The sequence below is a fragment of the Lathamus discolor genome, chromosome 1 (assembly GCF_037157495.1).
Source record: "Lathamus discolor isolate bLatDis1 chromosome 1, bLatDis1.hap1, whole genome shotgun sequence".
Classification (NCBI taxonomy): domain Eukaryota; kingdom Metazoa; phylum Chordata; class Aves; order Psittaciformes; family Psittacidae; genus Lathamus; species Lathamus discolor.
The window spans coordinates 121,663,213-121,676,608 of record NC_088884.1 but is presented as its reverse complement, the minus strand read 5'-3'; the positions used below and the strand labels follow the sequence as shown (position 1 = coordinate 121,676,608).

At 36.6% G+C, this 13,396-nt stretch overlaps 1 protein-coding gene across 8 annotated transcripts in view; it reads right to left on the bottom strand.

Moving 5' to 3' along the window:
* Nucleotides 1-453: 453 nt before the first annotated feature.
* The window catches only part of FNIP2 (folliculin interacting protein 2), a 51,146-nt gene continuing 38,203 nt past the window's right edge, over nt 454-13,396 (bottom strand). For 5 of the 8 annotated variants that reach the window (XM_065693619.1, XM_065693645.1, XM_065693655.1 and 2 more), the window contains 5 exons: nt 11,585-12,902; nt 10,703-10,859; nt 9,417-9,617; nt 5,674-5,789; nt 454-4,265 (listed from right to left, as the gene is read on the bottom strand). In XM_065693619.1, the coding sequence (XP_065549691.1) occupies nt 4,187-4,265; nt 5,674-5,789; nt 9,417-9,617; nt 10,703-10,859; nt 11,585-12,902 (1,871 nt within the window). In that variant the 3' untranslated portion in view covers nt 454-4,186. Of the gene's footprint in view, nt 4,266-5,673; nt 5,790-6,545; nt 7,597-9,416; nt 9,618-10,702; nt 10,860-11,584; nt 12,903-13,396 lie in introns of those variants that run through there. The other 3 variants (XM_065693635.1, XR_010615772.1, XM_065693609.1) reach the window with 3 other exon arrangements.

Here is a 13,396-nt window from a genome sequence, read left to right as displayed (position 1 = left end):
AGCCCATCAACCAATTTATAACCTAGTAGGCATAAAGTGTTACTCATTCCTGTTAGGCTGAGTAATTTTCAAAATGGGATATACACATTTTTCAGAGAGCTCTTTTCATATGCATTTGAGTTAAATGCCAGCCACACAGGTGTGCAGAACCTCTGCAGGACCTATTCCAGCAGTCAGTGTCTTCCCTTTCCATTCTTTTTTGCAGTTAGTTTTCACAAGTTTTCACACTGTAAGAGCTCTTGTTTTCACAGCTAAGTGGGGTAAAACTTCCAAAGATGGTAACAGTGTTCAAGTAGGTTCCAAATTTTGCAAAGACTTCCTGTTAAAGGGATTTCTTGCAACATCTACTTACTCCACTACTGGGTTATCGGATGTCCATGCGCTATTAGATCTCATCTACAATAACTAGAACAGTTACTTGAGAAGCTGCAAAAACGAACATACCAAACACCATTTATGTTCATTTCAGAAAGTTTATTGCACCAAATGCCGCAAAGAAATAGACCAAAATGATAGCGTACATAAACAACTATAAGAAAAAAAATTCATGTAGCTCGACATTGGTATTCAGTCATTCCTAAAAAAGCCTATGCGCTCCAAACATGCAATAACAACACACTTGTTTTTTTCTACTATGGAAAACCTGCTATGTATGTCAAATTAGCCCACTTGACCTGAAAAACAACCCCAGTCTAGAGTATATTCAGCAGTTCAGACTCAGTTTTGATTTAGTGTCTTTGACGGATAAATGATCATTTCATGTAAACTTTATATACAAGAATTTGGTGTGTCTGAAAAGGGTTTTTGACTTTAACAGTAAAAGCAGGGAATGGGGAAGATCATCTATAACTCTGGAGGATGCCATAAAAAATGTGAATTACAGAACCAGTGTCTATATGTTTCTTTTGGGCAGATGAAAGTTGTATGAATTAGTTCTGAGATTACGTAGACAATTAAGATGTTTAGATCTTGGTATCATTTGGGATCAAAAAATTCATTTAGATTAAATACTATGGTTTAGCAGTTATTCCTTGCCTCTGCGTATGAAGGTTTAGTCTTGCCTGGAGAAAAAGCATACATTCTTTAAATTGCACTGTGTAAACTGCACTTACGTGGGATTTCGGAAAGACTGTGCATTCCCACTTAACCAAGAAAGTATGTATTTAAGTTTACAAAAAACTACATAATACTGATAAAACCAACTTTGGAATATTTGAAAATTAAGCTACATTATCAACTTTAAACACATCTGTACATTCATATAATTTTTCATCCTATTAAAATAAAAACAGAAACATGCCCTAAAGATGTCTAACAACACATCTGTAAGTATTTACTGCCCTGTCATGCCACACTAATTTACATAAACAGCAAGATGCTACTAAAAACAAGTTAAAGACTTAAGAGTCAAAAGAAGCCCTAGAAGGTGGAATCCTGTCAACTGAGGTAGTACATTTGGTGGAGGGGAAAATATGCATTTAAATTTCTATAGTCCAGAGCCTTTTAAAGGTAATAAATAGCTTTTTCTTGGATTTTCTTCCTCCCAAACTAAAACTATGAGAAAAAAGATAGTTCATCGTGTAAATTCTGAAGAGCAGCAAAATGTTAGAGAAAGCAGCAAGAACTATAAAGTTTTAGCTTGGGCTGAAGAAAATCCAAGTGCTTCTGACCACCAGCTCACATGCCACCCCCTGGCTAATTTGAAGTCTTGCCCAAAGTCAGATTTAACTTTTTTTTATAGTTGATGCAGTAAAATCAGGTGTTACTGATCATGGCATTAGTCTTGCAATCACTGAATGTTGGCTGACCTTTGACTTCCTTAGCGCACTGTGATAACAAAAGCACATATCCATATTAGCACATATTTCTTTGAACAGAGTCTGTTCAGATAAAAACCCAATACTTAAAAGAACCGGAACTGACTTTTAATGAACTCAGCTACTATTTAAGAGTGTCATGGAATAGAGAAAGTACATGAGGATTTCTATATACATTCAGGGAAGCAGTTTTGTAGCCTTACACATGCGTGCACACACACATTTTCCATCACAGGGGTAGTTTAGGAATATGTGACGTGCTCTATGGTTCTTACTTTGTCTTAACTTTAAGGAATAGAGTGGTATCTGCTGACAGCTATATGCAGAGGTAAGTTTACTTTCCAGCAGATAGGAGTCACAAACAAAAGATAGGAAAAACTCTCTTAACTGTAAGTAGTACAAGAAAATATGAACCATAGAGAGATTTTAGCCTTTTTAGGCAGAATACTAGGGACAAATACGAAAATGTGATAAAAGTAACATCTGGAATGTCAGATCAGAAACCCAGCATACAAGGAACAGCTTTAGAAGCACTGTATCAGAATATTAAGTAATCCTCCACTTGGAAACAACCTCTTTTTCACAGTAGGTCAGTCTACCTATTTCTCTCAAAAAGCAACACAAGGTTAATCAAGACCCCTATCACATTTAAACAGCTCACAATATGCACATTTCATTATTTCAAATCACTGAAAGTTTACTGTAGAAAAGTCCAAACATCAAGGTAAATAAAAACACTTTTAATAAAAGTGTGTCCCTTCAGTGTTAAAAATCTGTTATCACCAACGAGGAGAACTCACAAAGAGCGACCAGGAGTTTCTTATTAGAATTCACTAATCCCAAGCAATTGTGTTGCCAGCAATTTGATTGCAAGCTCACCATTTCAGACACCTCATTCATGCAGGCTCACAACAGAACAGTCCAACATTGAGTTTTCCATTTCTTCAAGAATGTGTGTTCCGATCCTTTGTTCTCTCTCCTCAGTCTGGTCCATAGTTTCATATCCAGCTTAACAGTACTTTACGCAAAAAAAGGTCATTTTTTTTACATTCATGTTATCAACCAGATGAAAACAGTGAAATACAAAAGTTTATTTTGCTTTCTAGAAACATAGAAGGCCAGTATCAACTAGTGGAGAAGTAGTTTCTGGTCTCAGAGTAGTTAACCTATTAAGGAAAGGCACCCAGATGATAGTTCAACATTTCTGCAGAATCAAAGAGGGTAATTGCAAACATTCATAGTAATATCAAATACTGGGGTTTGCCCCCTACATTTCATTTTACTTCAAACAATGCTCCTTTTATTCCTACTTAGAGACAACTAGTAGCTGGAAAAAAAGCTATACTTGTGACTAAAGGTTTGGTGAGGGGTTGATTGTTGTCTTCTTTTTCCCCAGTAAGATTGTCTTCGGTTTGTGCCCATTGCTTGGTGTAGTGCATGTGCACAGATGTACACTAATAGCACTGGCATTTGACAAACATGTTTGTTAAATTCATACTTCTTGGAAATAGTAATACTCAATGATACTAAGACACAGGTTTAGTTCCCAGGACTACAGTCATACAGAAACTCAGAGAGTTATTGAAGTTGCATCAGCAACAAATGTAAACTTGTAGCAGAAATTCCATAAGGCTTTCCCACAAAATCCCTATCTCAGAAGTCCATTCCATTCCACTTTTAGCCATGGGCTCATCTGAATGTCTCCTCATTAAAACAGAAGCAGCCACAGCTTTCTTAAGCTCTTCTCCTTCAAGGGAAAAGTCACATGATCTCATGAACACCTCCATTCCCACACTGCATTTGGCTGCTGAATCCAGGTTCCTTGTTCTGAGCCCATTATGTCTACTATACAAAACCATGTGTATGCTCTGCTAGAAAAACAAAAGTCCCATCTAATACACTTGAGTATAGGAATGCTATATACATATTTTACAGCTCATCCTCCTCCCCAGCAAAGAGACATACACCACACCACATTCACAAGCGTAGTATTACAATATCCATTCTAACCCACTTGTTCTTTTAACTGTTACTTCATGGTTTTGAGCAGCGTTTTGGACGGCAGCTCCTGGTCTGCCACATAGTGTTAACTTTTGTCTTTTGAATAAAAATAAAATGCAAGGATGCAGTCACTTTCTTGCTTTAAGTCATAAGTGAGATTGTAAGAAAAACCTGAATGCCTTTTACGTCATGTAAACTGAAGTCCTCCGATAAAACATCTGGCTGAAATCAGAATCAGAAGGTGTAGAAGGTACAGGCATCACCTGCTTTCCTCAGTGTTTCCCTTCACCAGTGTTTGGCACCTCTGTTCTTCATTCAACATTCCCATTTTATTTGTTTCACTTTAAGGGAATGACTATCCTGAGATTTTATAAGAGTATTTGGGCAACATACGGGGAATGAGTACTTGCTATAGCAGCCAACAAAGGCAAGTCATTGGATTCAATCCTAGAAATTAAAAAGAGAGACAGACTTTAAAATATACAATCACCTTCACAAGAGAAACATAAGAAGATACTTTTTATCCACTTTAAAGAAACTGGAAGTGTCTTGCTATACTGAGTTAACTATTATATTATTATTTATTCCCACTACTCAGGTAGGTAATAATGTTTAAAACCAAGAAGTACACTGCCCTTTAAGTCAAAAGATAGCAGTATTGCATTTAGTAGTATATAATCTTTTGGGATTTAAATATTTTTATTTATTTGCCAAACCATAAGCCTCAGCTTTAGTCTTACCGGTCAGTAGGCATCAGTAAGCCCAGTTTAAGAAAGTACTAAACATTAGCTTATGAAAGATTCTGCATTTCATGTTTTGAGTATAACTCAGTTCACCATACAGTAGCACTCTTATCGAAAGACGACCAAAAGCTGGAATGAATTCATTATTATGCAGTAACAATACCAGGAATGTCTCTCAAACACAATGTTCAGCTTCCAACCATTTCCAAAAGTAAAGCTGCTCAAGGGCCAGGGCATATCTGTATTTTTATATATATTTGTACACACACTGAAAAAAGTGCTTGTTTCTGGGTTTCACTATTTACAACTACATTTCCCAGTATGAAATCTTGAATAGTCTGGATAAATTAAGTTTATATATATATATTATAAATTATTATAATAGATATTATATTATATAATAATATATAACTATTATATTTATTATATAATATATTAAATAATATATATAATTATTATTATAAATTATATATATAATTTATATATATTTATACACACACTGAAAAAAGTGCTTGTTTCTGGGTTTCACTATTTACAACTACATTTCCCAGTATGAAATCTTGAATAGTCTGGATAAATTAAGTTTCACCTACAGTGCTAAAACCCATCTTCTTGGGAATGTGTATTCACTTCTTCCCCTTCCCCCTCTTCTGCTGTCAGCAGATGCATCCCTAAAGATTTTATGCCAATCAAGTACTATTGTTAGAAGACAGCTGCCAAGAAGGACATCTGTTTTTCTTACACTTGCTTTTTGAGAAGCCTTCTTTGCTCAAGATACGACTGCACCACCTAAACAAAAATTTTCAAGTATTTGTTGGGATGAAGCTTTTACTAAGAAGACTGAGACAGAAAGAGTAAGTATGAATGCATGGATAACATCCTAATATCCAAAATCCAAACTTTCTTCATTCTGAAGATTTAAGAATGACAAGTAACTGGTTCTTGCTGTAGAACTATTTCCTACTGATTTCCAGATGGTTTTATTGGATACACAATAAAGTGCTAGATATCAAGAAGCAAGTCCTGACGGGAACAAGATAACAACATTCAGAAACTGGAAAAGAAAATAACAACCCCAAGTTTTGCCATTAATCAATATCTATAATACTCACCCCAATACCATTCCTAGTTCTTTTACATGCACTCTTGTATGTCCTCGCAGATATTCTGAAAGCATTTTGCTTTTAAGGTACATCTCTTGTAGTCTATCCTCAAGATGCATTATGCACTGTAAACACAGACCAAAAACTTCAGAATGGCTTTAACAACTACATGCAAACTTTACAGGAATGTAAGCATATAATTTCATCTTTTATCTTAGCTATAACATCTTTCAAACTAAATCTCCACTTAAAAATCTGAAGAGGCAATTGATTTTGTTACAGGTGTGCTGGCACTATTAAAAAGTTATCACTACCCCTCAAAGGGGAACCCCCTCATAAAACTGGGGCATTCCAGCTCTCTCGGGCACCATAAACAGCACATCCATTTTTCGCTCAAGTCAGCCACAGTGTTTCTGCTGACTTAAATAGTTTTAACCAGGTTCAAAGACACTCAAGACATCTTATTAAGAATCAAAACAGAATACTTGGATCAATACTTGATGTTTGTTGTCAGTATAATATTTTGTGAAAGACTCAGCTTAGACAACAGTTCCTAAAATTGGCACTCTACGTCTAGGGATCTGCATTCAAGAAATTAAGACTCAAGAACTAGAAAACACTATTATCTGTCATAATTTCATAGCTCTTTTGCACACTACTTTACAATAGAAGCGAGGTTACGAATCCTCTTTAGCCTTTTGTTTTAATTAGTTCTAGGTACTTCTAGTTTAAAATTGCTTAAGCATTTGATGCTGCTTGCCAAAAGGTAATAGTTCAAACTGAAAAAACAGTTTAATCACTCCCCTTTTCTTTCAGCAGTAGCATGCTAGAAACATGTATTATCTTTAAATAGTCATGTGATGCATGGTAATTTCTCATACACCAACCGCAGGAGAGGAGATGAACCTTAGCTTCAAAGAGAGAGGTTTATTTTCATAAGACAAGGACAGTAGGGATGATGTCTTCACAAGATGAGCAGTAGGATGCCTTATCAGGTATTTTGTTCTAGGACAAAGGTATATTCAAATTGATATATTCCTTATTTCCACCATGATGACCACTTCAAAAAAGTTAAATTAGTTCAGCTCTCCAAACTCCAGGAGATGAAAGCAGAAAGTGCATGCAGAACCTTGTATTATCAAATATATAATCATCTGGCAGGCATAGACAGCAATTAGAAACAGTAGCAGCAAATAGCTTCAGGCCATCGTCCAATGTACTTTTCAAGTTGAATGAAAGCCGTAAGTATAAGAAATGAGATCCTGTGAAACCAGTTTTGGTAATTAAAAAAATAATAAGCAAAGAAAAGACTCATACTTGTAGGTAGTCTACCATGTATTTTCTGGTCTGGAGTAAGATGAAGATTTTTAATGATTCTCTGAGTTTATATTAGGTCTTAACCATGGAAGATAAAGAGGCATTTTTAAAACATGCTACGTAGTAGTAGAACAAGATAATTGACACCAGTGGAGGAAAGCTTTTTGAGAGTAGTTTATCTGTTTGCTTCAAGTGAGTTTTCAATCAAGTCAGTATACTTGTAACACTTCTGATTCTAGCTGAAAGGGAAATATTCTTTTCCATTACAGGCAACCTTAATGCAAAAAGCCCACAAGCACTTCCTCAGTGGTTGAGGAGAGCATGCAGCTGATTCACAAAGCGGCAGTTCAACATATTTCAATTTCAGTACTCATGCCAAAGGATTATGGATTTTTATATTTTTTTAAGGTATGAGGGAGTAAATAAGGAAGATTCCCACATTATTCTAAGAGAGATTCTTTATATCCAAGATTATCTGCTCCTCCTGATGCAAAGAATCAAAAGACATTCCCCCCCATAAGTTTGGTACATGAATCCATTTTGTTCAAAATGTCCAAAAGTTTTGGGTTTGGGTTTTTTTTCTGTACTGTTAGCTTCCGCAGCTTTCCTCATTGACTACATGGAAAAAACAAAACAAAATGTCAAGTAACTTTTAGGAAAGTAGCTAAAATGAGTTTAAAGGTGCAAGTAAAACTTGACATATTGCTGACATGCAGCAGCTATGATCATTACTTCCCTTGCTGGCATGATGCAAAGCTCTACAGTATGGTTACCAGTCTGACATGCCACAACAAAAGGTATCACCACTTGCCTTTCATCCAGTTTCAAAAGTTGGGCTTTGTTTTTTGTTATACCACAAAACTCAAAAACTTACTCATCTGAGCAGAAACTGCATGTAAAAAAAGTACACTCCTAAAAGAAACTTCAAACATACTGCATTATGTTCATCTCTGATCAATATGCTTTTGTCAAAACTTAAATCAATAGAATCACTACAAAAGAGTCACACTTCTCCCCCTAGAGTTTAGTGGAGCACAGCTTCCATGCACTTGATGGTTTTGTTCTAGTAAAGAGCTGCAAAATCCACTAACAGAAGGATCAAAGTGTCTCTAATGTGGATTATAGCAAATTTCCAAACTTCTAGCACTGTCACTTCACTGTGCCTTTTTCCAAGAAAAATGGAAGTAAAAAATCCCTGAAAAATATTCTACCTCCAAACCCCTCTCAGATCATACAATGCATACACAAACAAGAGGGCAACGTAGGAAAGAACAATTCAGTTGCATAATCAACTATTCAGATTAAAAATGCCAGAATTTAAGGTGTTACTGTGCAAGTGTTAAGATATAATTTTAACCAAAGTTGCATATTTTTCAATGCCCAGAAGAATCCAGAGACAACGACAACATACCCACATATTTTGCCTAGCATTTGACTTCAAGAACTTCACGTAATCAACACCACTAATTTTATTCAAAACAGTGCGACTAATACTATTTACAGCTGTTAGTATTTAGCTCTATCTTCCTCTTCCATCTGCTAGCGCAGCCATTACACAGGCTCCTACAAAGTTTCTCAAGACTATCTGCTGAAGGACAAACCAGTTAATTGAAAAAGGGGTGACTACTGAAAAATCCACCCTATCTCCCCTCACCTACAATTGTGCGATAAAACCGCATTGTAATTACCACTGTGAGACTTGTGGGTAATTTTGTTGTAATCAGCAAAGCCAGCATTACTGATTTTGCTATGATGAACTCCACTACTAATAAGGACAGGAAAGGATGCTGTGGGACAGGGATAATGCAAGAGGACAATCCCCTGCTGCAACCCATCCGCCTCCAGGTGTTTTCGGGTTTCAGTCTCCTCCCAGCAATTCTATGGAGACATTGGCAAGGTTATCTGAGACAGCACTTACTGACAGAGTTGGCAAAAACATGCATAAAACAGAAGGAACAAGTAAACATAAGAGGCACAATTATTTGGGAAGGAGAGATAAGAGGCATCCCCTGCATTGGGGTTGGATCAAAAGCCCTAGAACAGAAAGTTGTATGCTAGAAACAGGCTTGGGTAGATAGAAGCTTCAACAACATAAATAGAAGTGTGGAAATAATACAAACAAACAAAAAAAAAGCCAAATTTAAGAGCCCTAATCATAAACACATGAGAACCATGCTAAAACTGCCTGAACAACTTTAGTTTTATCATATGCATTTGAGTAGTTAACTTTAATCTGACCTATTACATGTAAATTACAGATAAAACAGCATCTGTTACTGCACTGTACCATTCATTCTCTCAAATATACTGTGTCAACTCTGTATCACTTCAGTCACCAGTTCATTGGTACAGCAACACAGTTTACAAAACTCTGGTCTTCCTCCTTAAGCTAAGCAATTTGCATTACCTATAGTGTCCAGTAAAGAAATACTTACAAAGTCAGCTGGGACGTTGAGTTTGTAAAGCTGTAAAATAGACTGCAGTAAACTGGATACTTGACTTGAAACCAAAACATCCTTGCCTAACTTCATATTGTCCATCATCTTTCTCTGGCTTGTAGCTACTTGTACGTTCCATTTATCTGTGTCTGCAATAATGCAGACAGCTTCTGCTATGGGCTCATCTAGCACTGGATGCTGCAACAGATAAAGAATACAAACATTATGTGACACTTTCACATACATTTTCGCAACTCAGTTTGAGGTTCCACTTTTAGTCACGCTGAGGTAGGGAATAAGAAAGTGAACCAACAGGAAACCAAAGGCATCTCAAAAATGACAAGGAATACCAACTTCAGTGACAGAGTTTACATCTCTCAACATTGGGTCAGTTAAGTCTTAACTGACAATTTGATCAAGGCATTTAAGTAGTGCTTCAAAATTACTACTCCAATACTTTTTTGCAAATATTCCACCCTTCCTGAGAAGACAAGTTTCTTCCAAAATAGAGAGAATAATAATTTTACTGATCCAGTGATGGTGAAAGCATATTTAATGTTTCAGAGCTATATGAAGGATTTTGCTCTGCACAATCAACCAGAGCAATCTGGTATTGTTTAAAGTTACATACACGTGCATCACTGTTCCAGGTAGTACGTGAACTCATTCCAGCAGGATGATTAATTGCTGCAGAGCAGCTGTTGACAATGACTAGATAAACATTCAAAATTGCACATGAAGGTCACACAGTTACTTTAGTGAAAGGTTAGTTACATAATTTAGGAGTACCTGAAGCAGAGTAAGAACAAGGCAAAGTTCCTACCTATAGACAATTACTTTTATGTAGTCAAGCCATTTCTGCTACGGTTTAGTCTACTATAGGCCTCCACAAGACTTCATCTGCCTTGCAATACATGCTGCTAATGGCAAAAAAAGATGCTTCAACTTGCACATAATTTTTATGATATATAGATAATTGTCAGCTATTGTGACTGAGAAGCAGTTTGAGGTTTTTTCCTTGTTTGTAACTTGAAGTTGCAAACAATTTTCCTTGTGCTTATCTCTAAAGAGAAACCTTAAGACAGTATAAAGGAAAGCACACGTGATTCTTGTGTGAACAGGTTTTGCACACAATGCATTAAGGGCTTACATCTTCCAAGAAGGAAGACAGTTGTGGCTGTTACAAACAGTAAGTAGAAAGAAGCCTATTCAAAGGACCTGCTTCTGTAGATCTTGGTAATATCACAACTACTGCTATAACTCAGAACAGTACACTAACTCACATGCATTGCATGAAGTAGGTCTGCCAATAGACACTGCTTGAGTTTTTCATCATTGTTTATTCCATGCAGCACTAGATCAGGTATATACGTATGACAGTAACCACCTAGAAGTGATCTTCCAAAATTTTTCACACACTGACTGCTGATTGTATTTGACCTGAAATACAGAAAAAAAAAGCACATAAGATTCTTGCTTGACAAACTGATTCAGATTTTAAATGAATGAGAAGTTTGGTTTATCACCCCTGCTTCTATTTTATCAATCAACATTGTACTCAAAATACACAAAACCAATTACTGGTGCTCTTTGAAAGAAAGATTTTAAAAGCTGAACTTGAACAAAGTATCAATTCCTTTGAACTTATAAAAAGGCAAATCTAAATGTATTAGAGCTTGTGATGTATATGTTCTGCAGCTAACAGATAGCTAAATTTGAGTTTTCTCCAACTCAGCCCAAGCAGCAAACTTTTTACCTACCTTAAGTATCAGCAAGCTCCATTTGCACCTGCAAAGCTCAAAAGTTTTCAAACAAGATGACCTTATTTATTTCAAATCCGTCTTTGATTTGTCAAATTTGCTTGTCCTCAGATGTTCTGTCTATATTAAATGTTTCAGACAGCTTTCATAAAAAAGTAATCAACCTTTTTTATTAGACATATGAAGGGCATCTTTGTCACAAATTTCACTACCTAACCCTGCTCCGCCTTAGTTTTCTTTTTGCCAAGTCTAGTTACAGGAATCCTAACCACATCAGTGTCTGTTATGGATTTGTTTGCAAGGAACTTACTCAAGATCCCAGAGGATTTCAGACTTTAAATCCTGAACACCTCTGAAGTAGCAACAGCTCTTGACTCCATTTAGTTCTAAATTAAACTACTTTACCTTGGTAAAGGAAGTTCCACTTCTGCAAACTCTTCAAGTCTTTTGCTGACATTATGACGATTTACTTCATCAGGGATACAACAATCACCTTCTTCATCACTGGCTCCAAGAGCACTGTCTGAACTCTCATTCCTTGGAATGTCCCCTTCAGCTCTGAAGGAGCTTTTCCTTCCAGCATCCCCATAGGGGACATCTTTAGCACCTACTTTAGGAGAATCCTGTTTGACAGCAGAACCTACTTCTACACAGCTAGGGGAACAGTTCTCCAGATTGCCAGAGCATAAAGTTCTAGTTTCTTTCAGGCTTGGCAATTTTACAGTTTCTAAATTATCCGTGGGCAAAAGAGGTTCACTAGATATTGTGTTCACTAAATTCATTTCAGCTTCTTTACTTTCTATATGTTGGTGAACTATATTCTTCTTCCCCACACAAGGTGAGATTTGTGCATAACAAACATCACTTTTACTGAAGGGTTTAAAGGCAGCTTCACGACTTTCTTTTTGATTCTGGGAAGCATTCACAGGCAGATTTGTGGAATTTGAGGCACAATGTATCACCTCTGGATTTTTTCTCAATGCTCTCAGATTTTCTTCCATTTCTCTTCTATGAGTTTCTAAGTCTGACTCTGGTGATGCTGAACTTCCAATCTGAAAAGTGACCTTTTCCAAGTGTGAACTCCTGTGGCCAGACCTTTCAGGACAAGGTAAGGCAGATGACCTACTAGATAACTGGTTTTCCGCTTTTCTCTCATTCTGATTCTTGTTCTTCTTTATCTCTGTTAAATCCTCCAATTTAGGTGGCTCTTCGAAGTGGTAGGATACAACTCCTGTATCGGTGACAATTCTTTTCCTACCATCAGCTGTTCCCTTAAGAAAACTGCTAGTTAGACAGTCAACAGATGCTTCGGAGTTCTGACTGGCCTTTCCTATTGCTTCTTTCTTTTCTTTTGAAGAGGCTGGGACAGCATAAGTGCTTTCTGGGTCATGTGCCCACTCTACCATACTATTGTTCTTACTTCCATCATTCTTTGGAGGTAGGATTGGAGGCACAAGAGCAGGTTCATTTTTAACAGTGACAACAACATAATCGGACTCCTCTACCTCTCCCCTTTCTAGGGCAGTTGTGATCTTGCTTCCATTTAGCACTTGCTCTTCTACCCCAGCCTTCTCACTCCATGTCAGCTGATTTTCCTGCAGCTCAGAGCACCGAATGAAGTAAGTTAGAACATAAAGTAAGCGCTGCACCAACTCCTTGCGTTTTCCAACAATAACAGTTCGAGTCAATCTCACTGGAGAGCCTATGGCACCGTAGAGATCACCTGTACAGGAAAACAATCACATGTTTATGTTTGGTTGTGATATAAGCCTAAATTCAACATATTTTGAAACAGCATTTACTATGGACACAAATCAGACAGTTCGTTTCTTTCACAGCAAGTTCATAAAAGCTTAAAACAAAGACTAACAAAAGCACTTAGCTTTTTGCCCAGAAGCGTTTTGGTGGTTTTGTGAGTAGCTGCTATTACTCAGTTTCTTTCTGTTCAAAGCCACTAACTATTTTATTTACATGATGCTTACAAGATATAATCACTTGGAAATTGACACAACAGGGGGTGAAAAGGAATATAGATCCAGCTATACTGTTTTCTATTTTATTACATATTTTCTTTCACATTAAAGTTGTTTTATTTCAGTAACTTTGTCTGTTAAACACAGGAATTTTCATACAGATAAAATCTGATTTTTTTTTTTTCAGGACCAATATAAGAAAAGCAATAAAGGATTCAATATTAGCTTAATAAGCAGGGTTCTG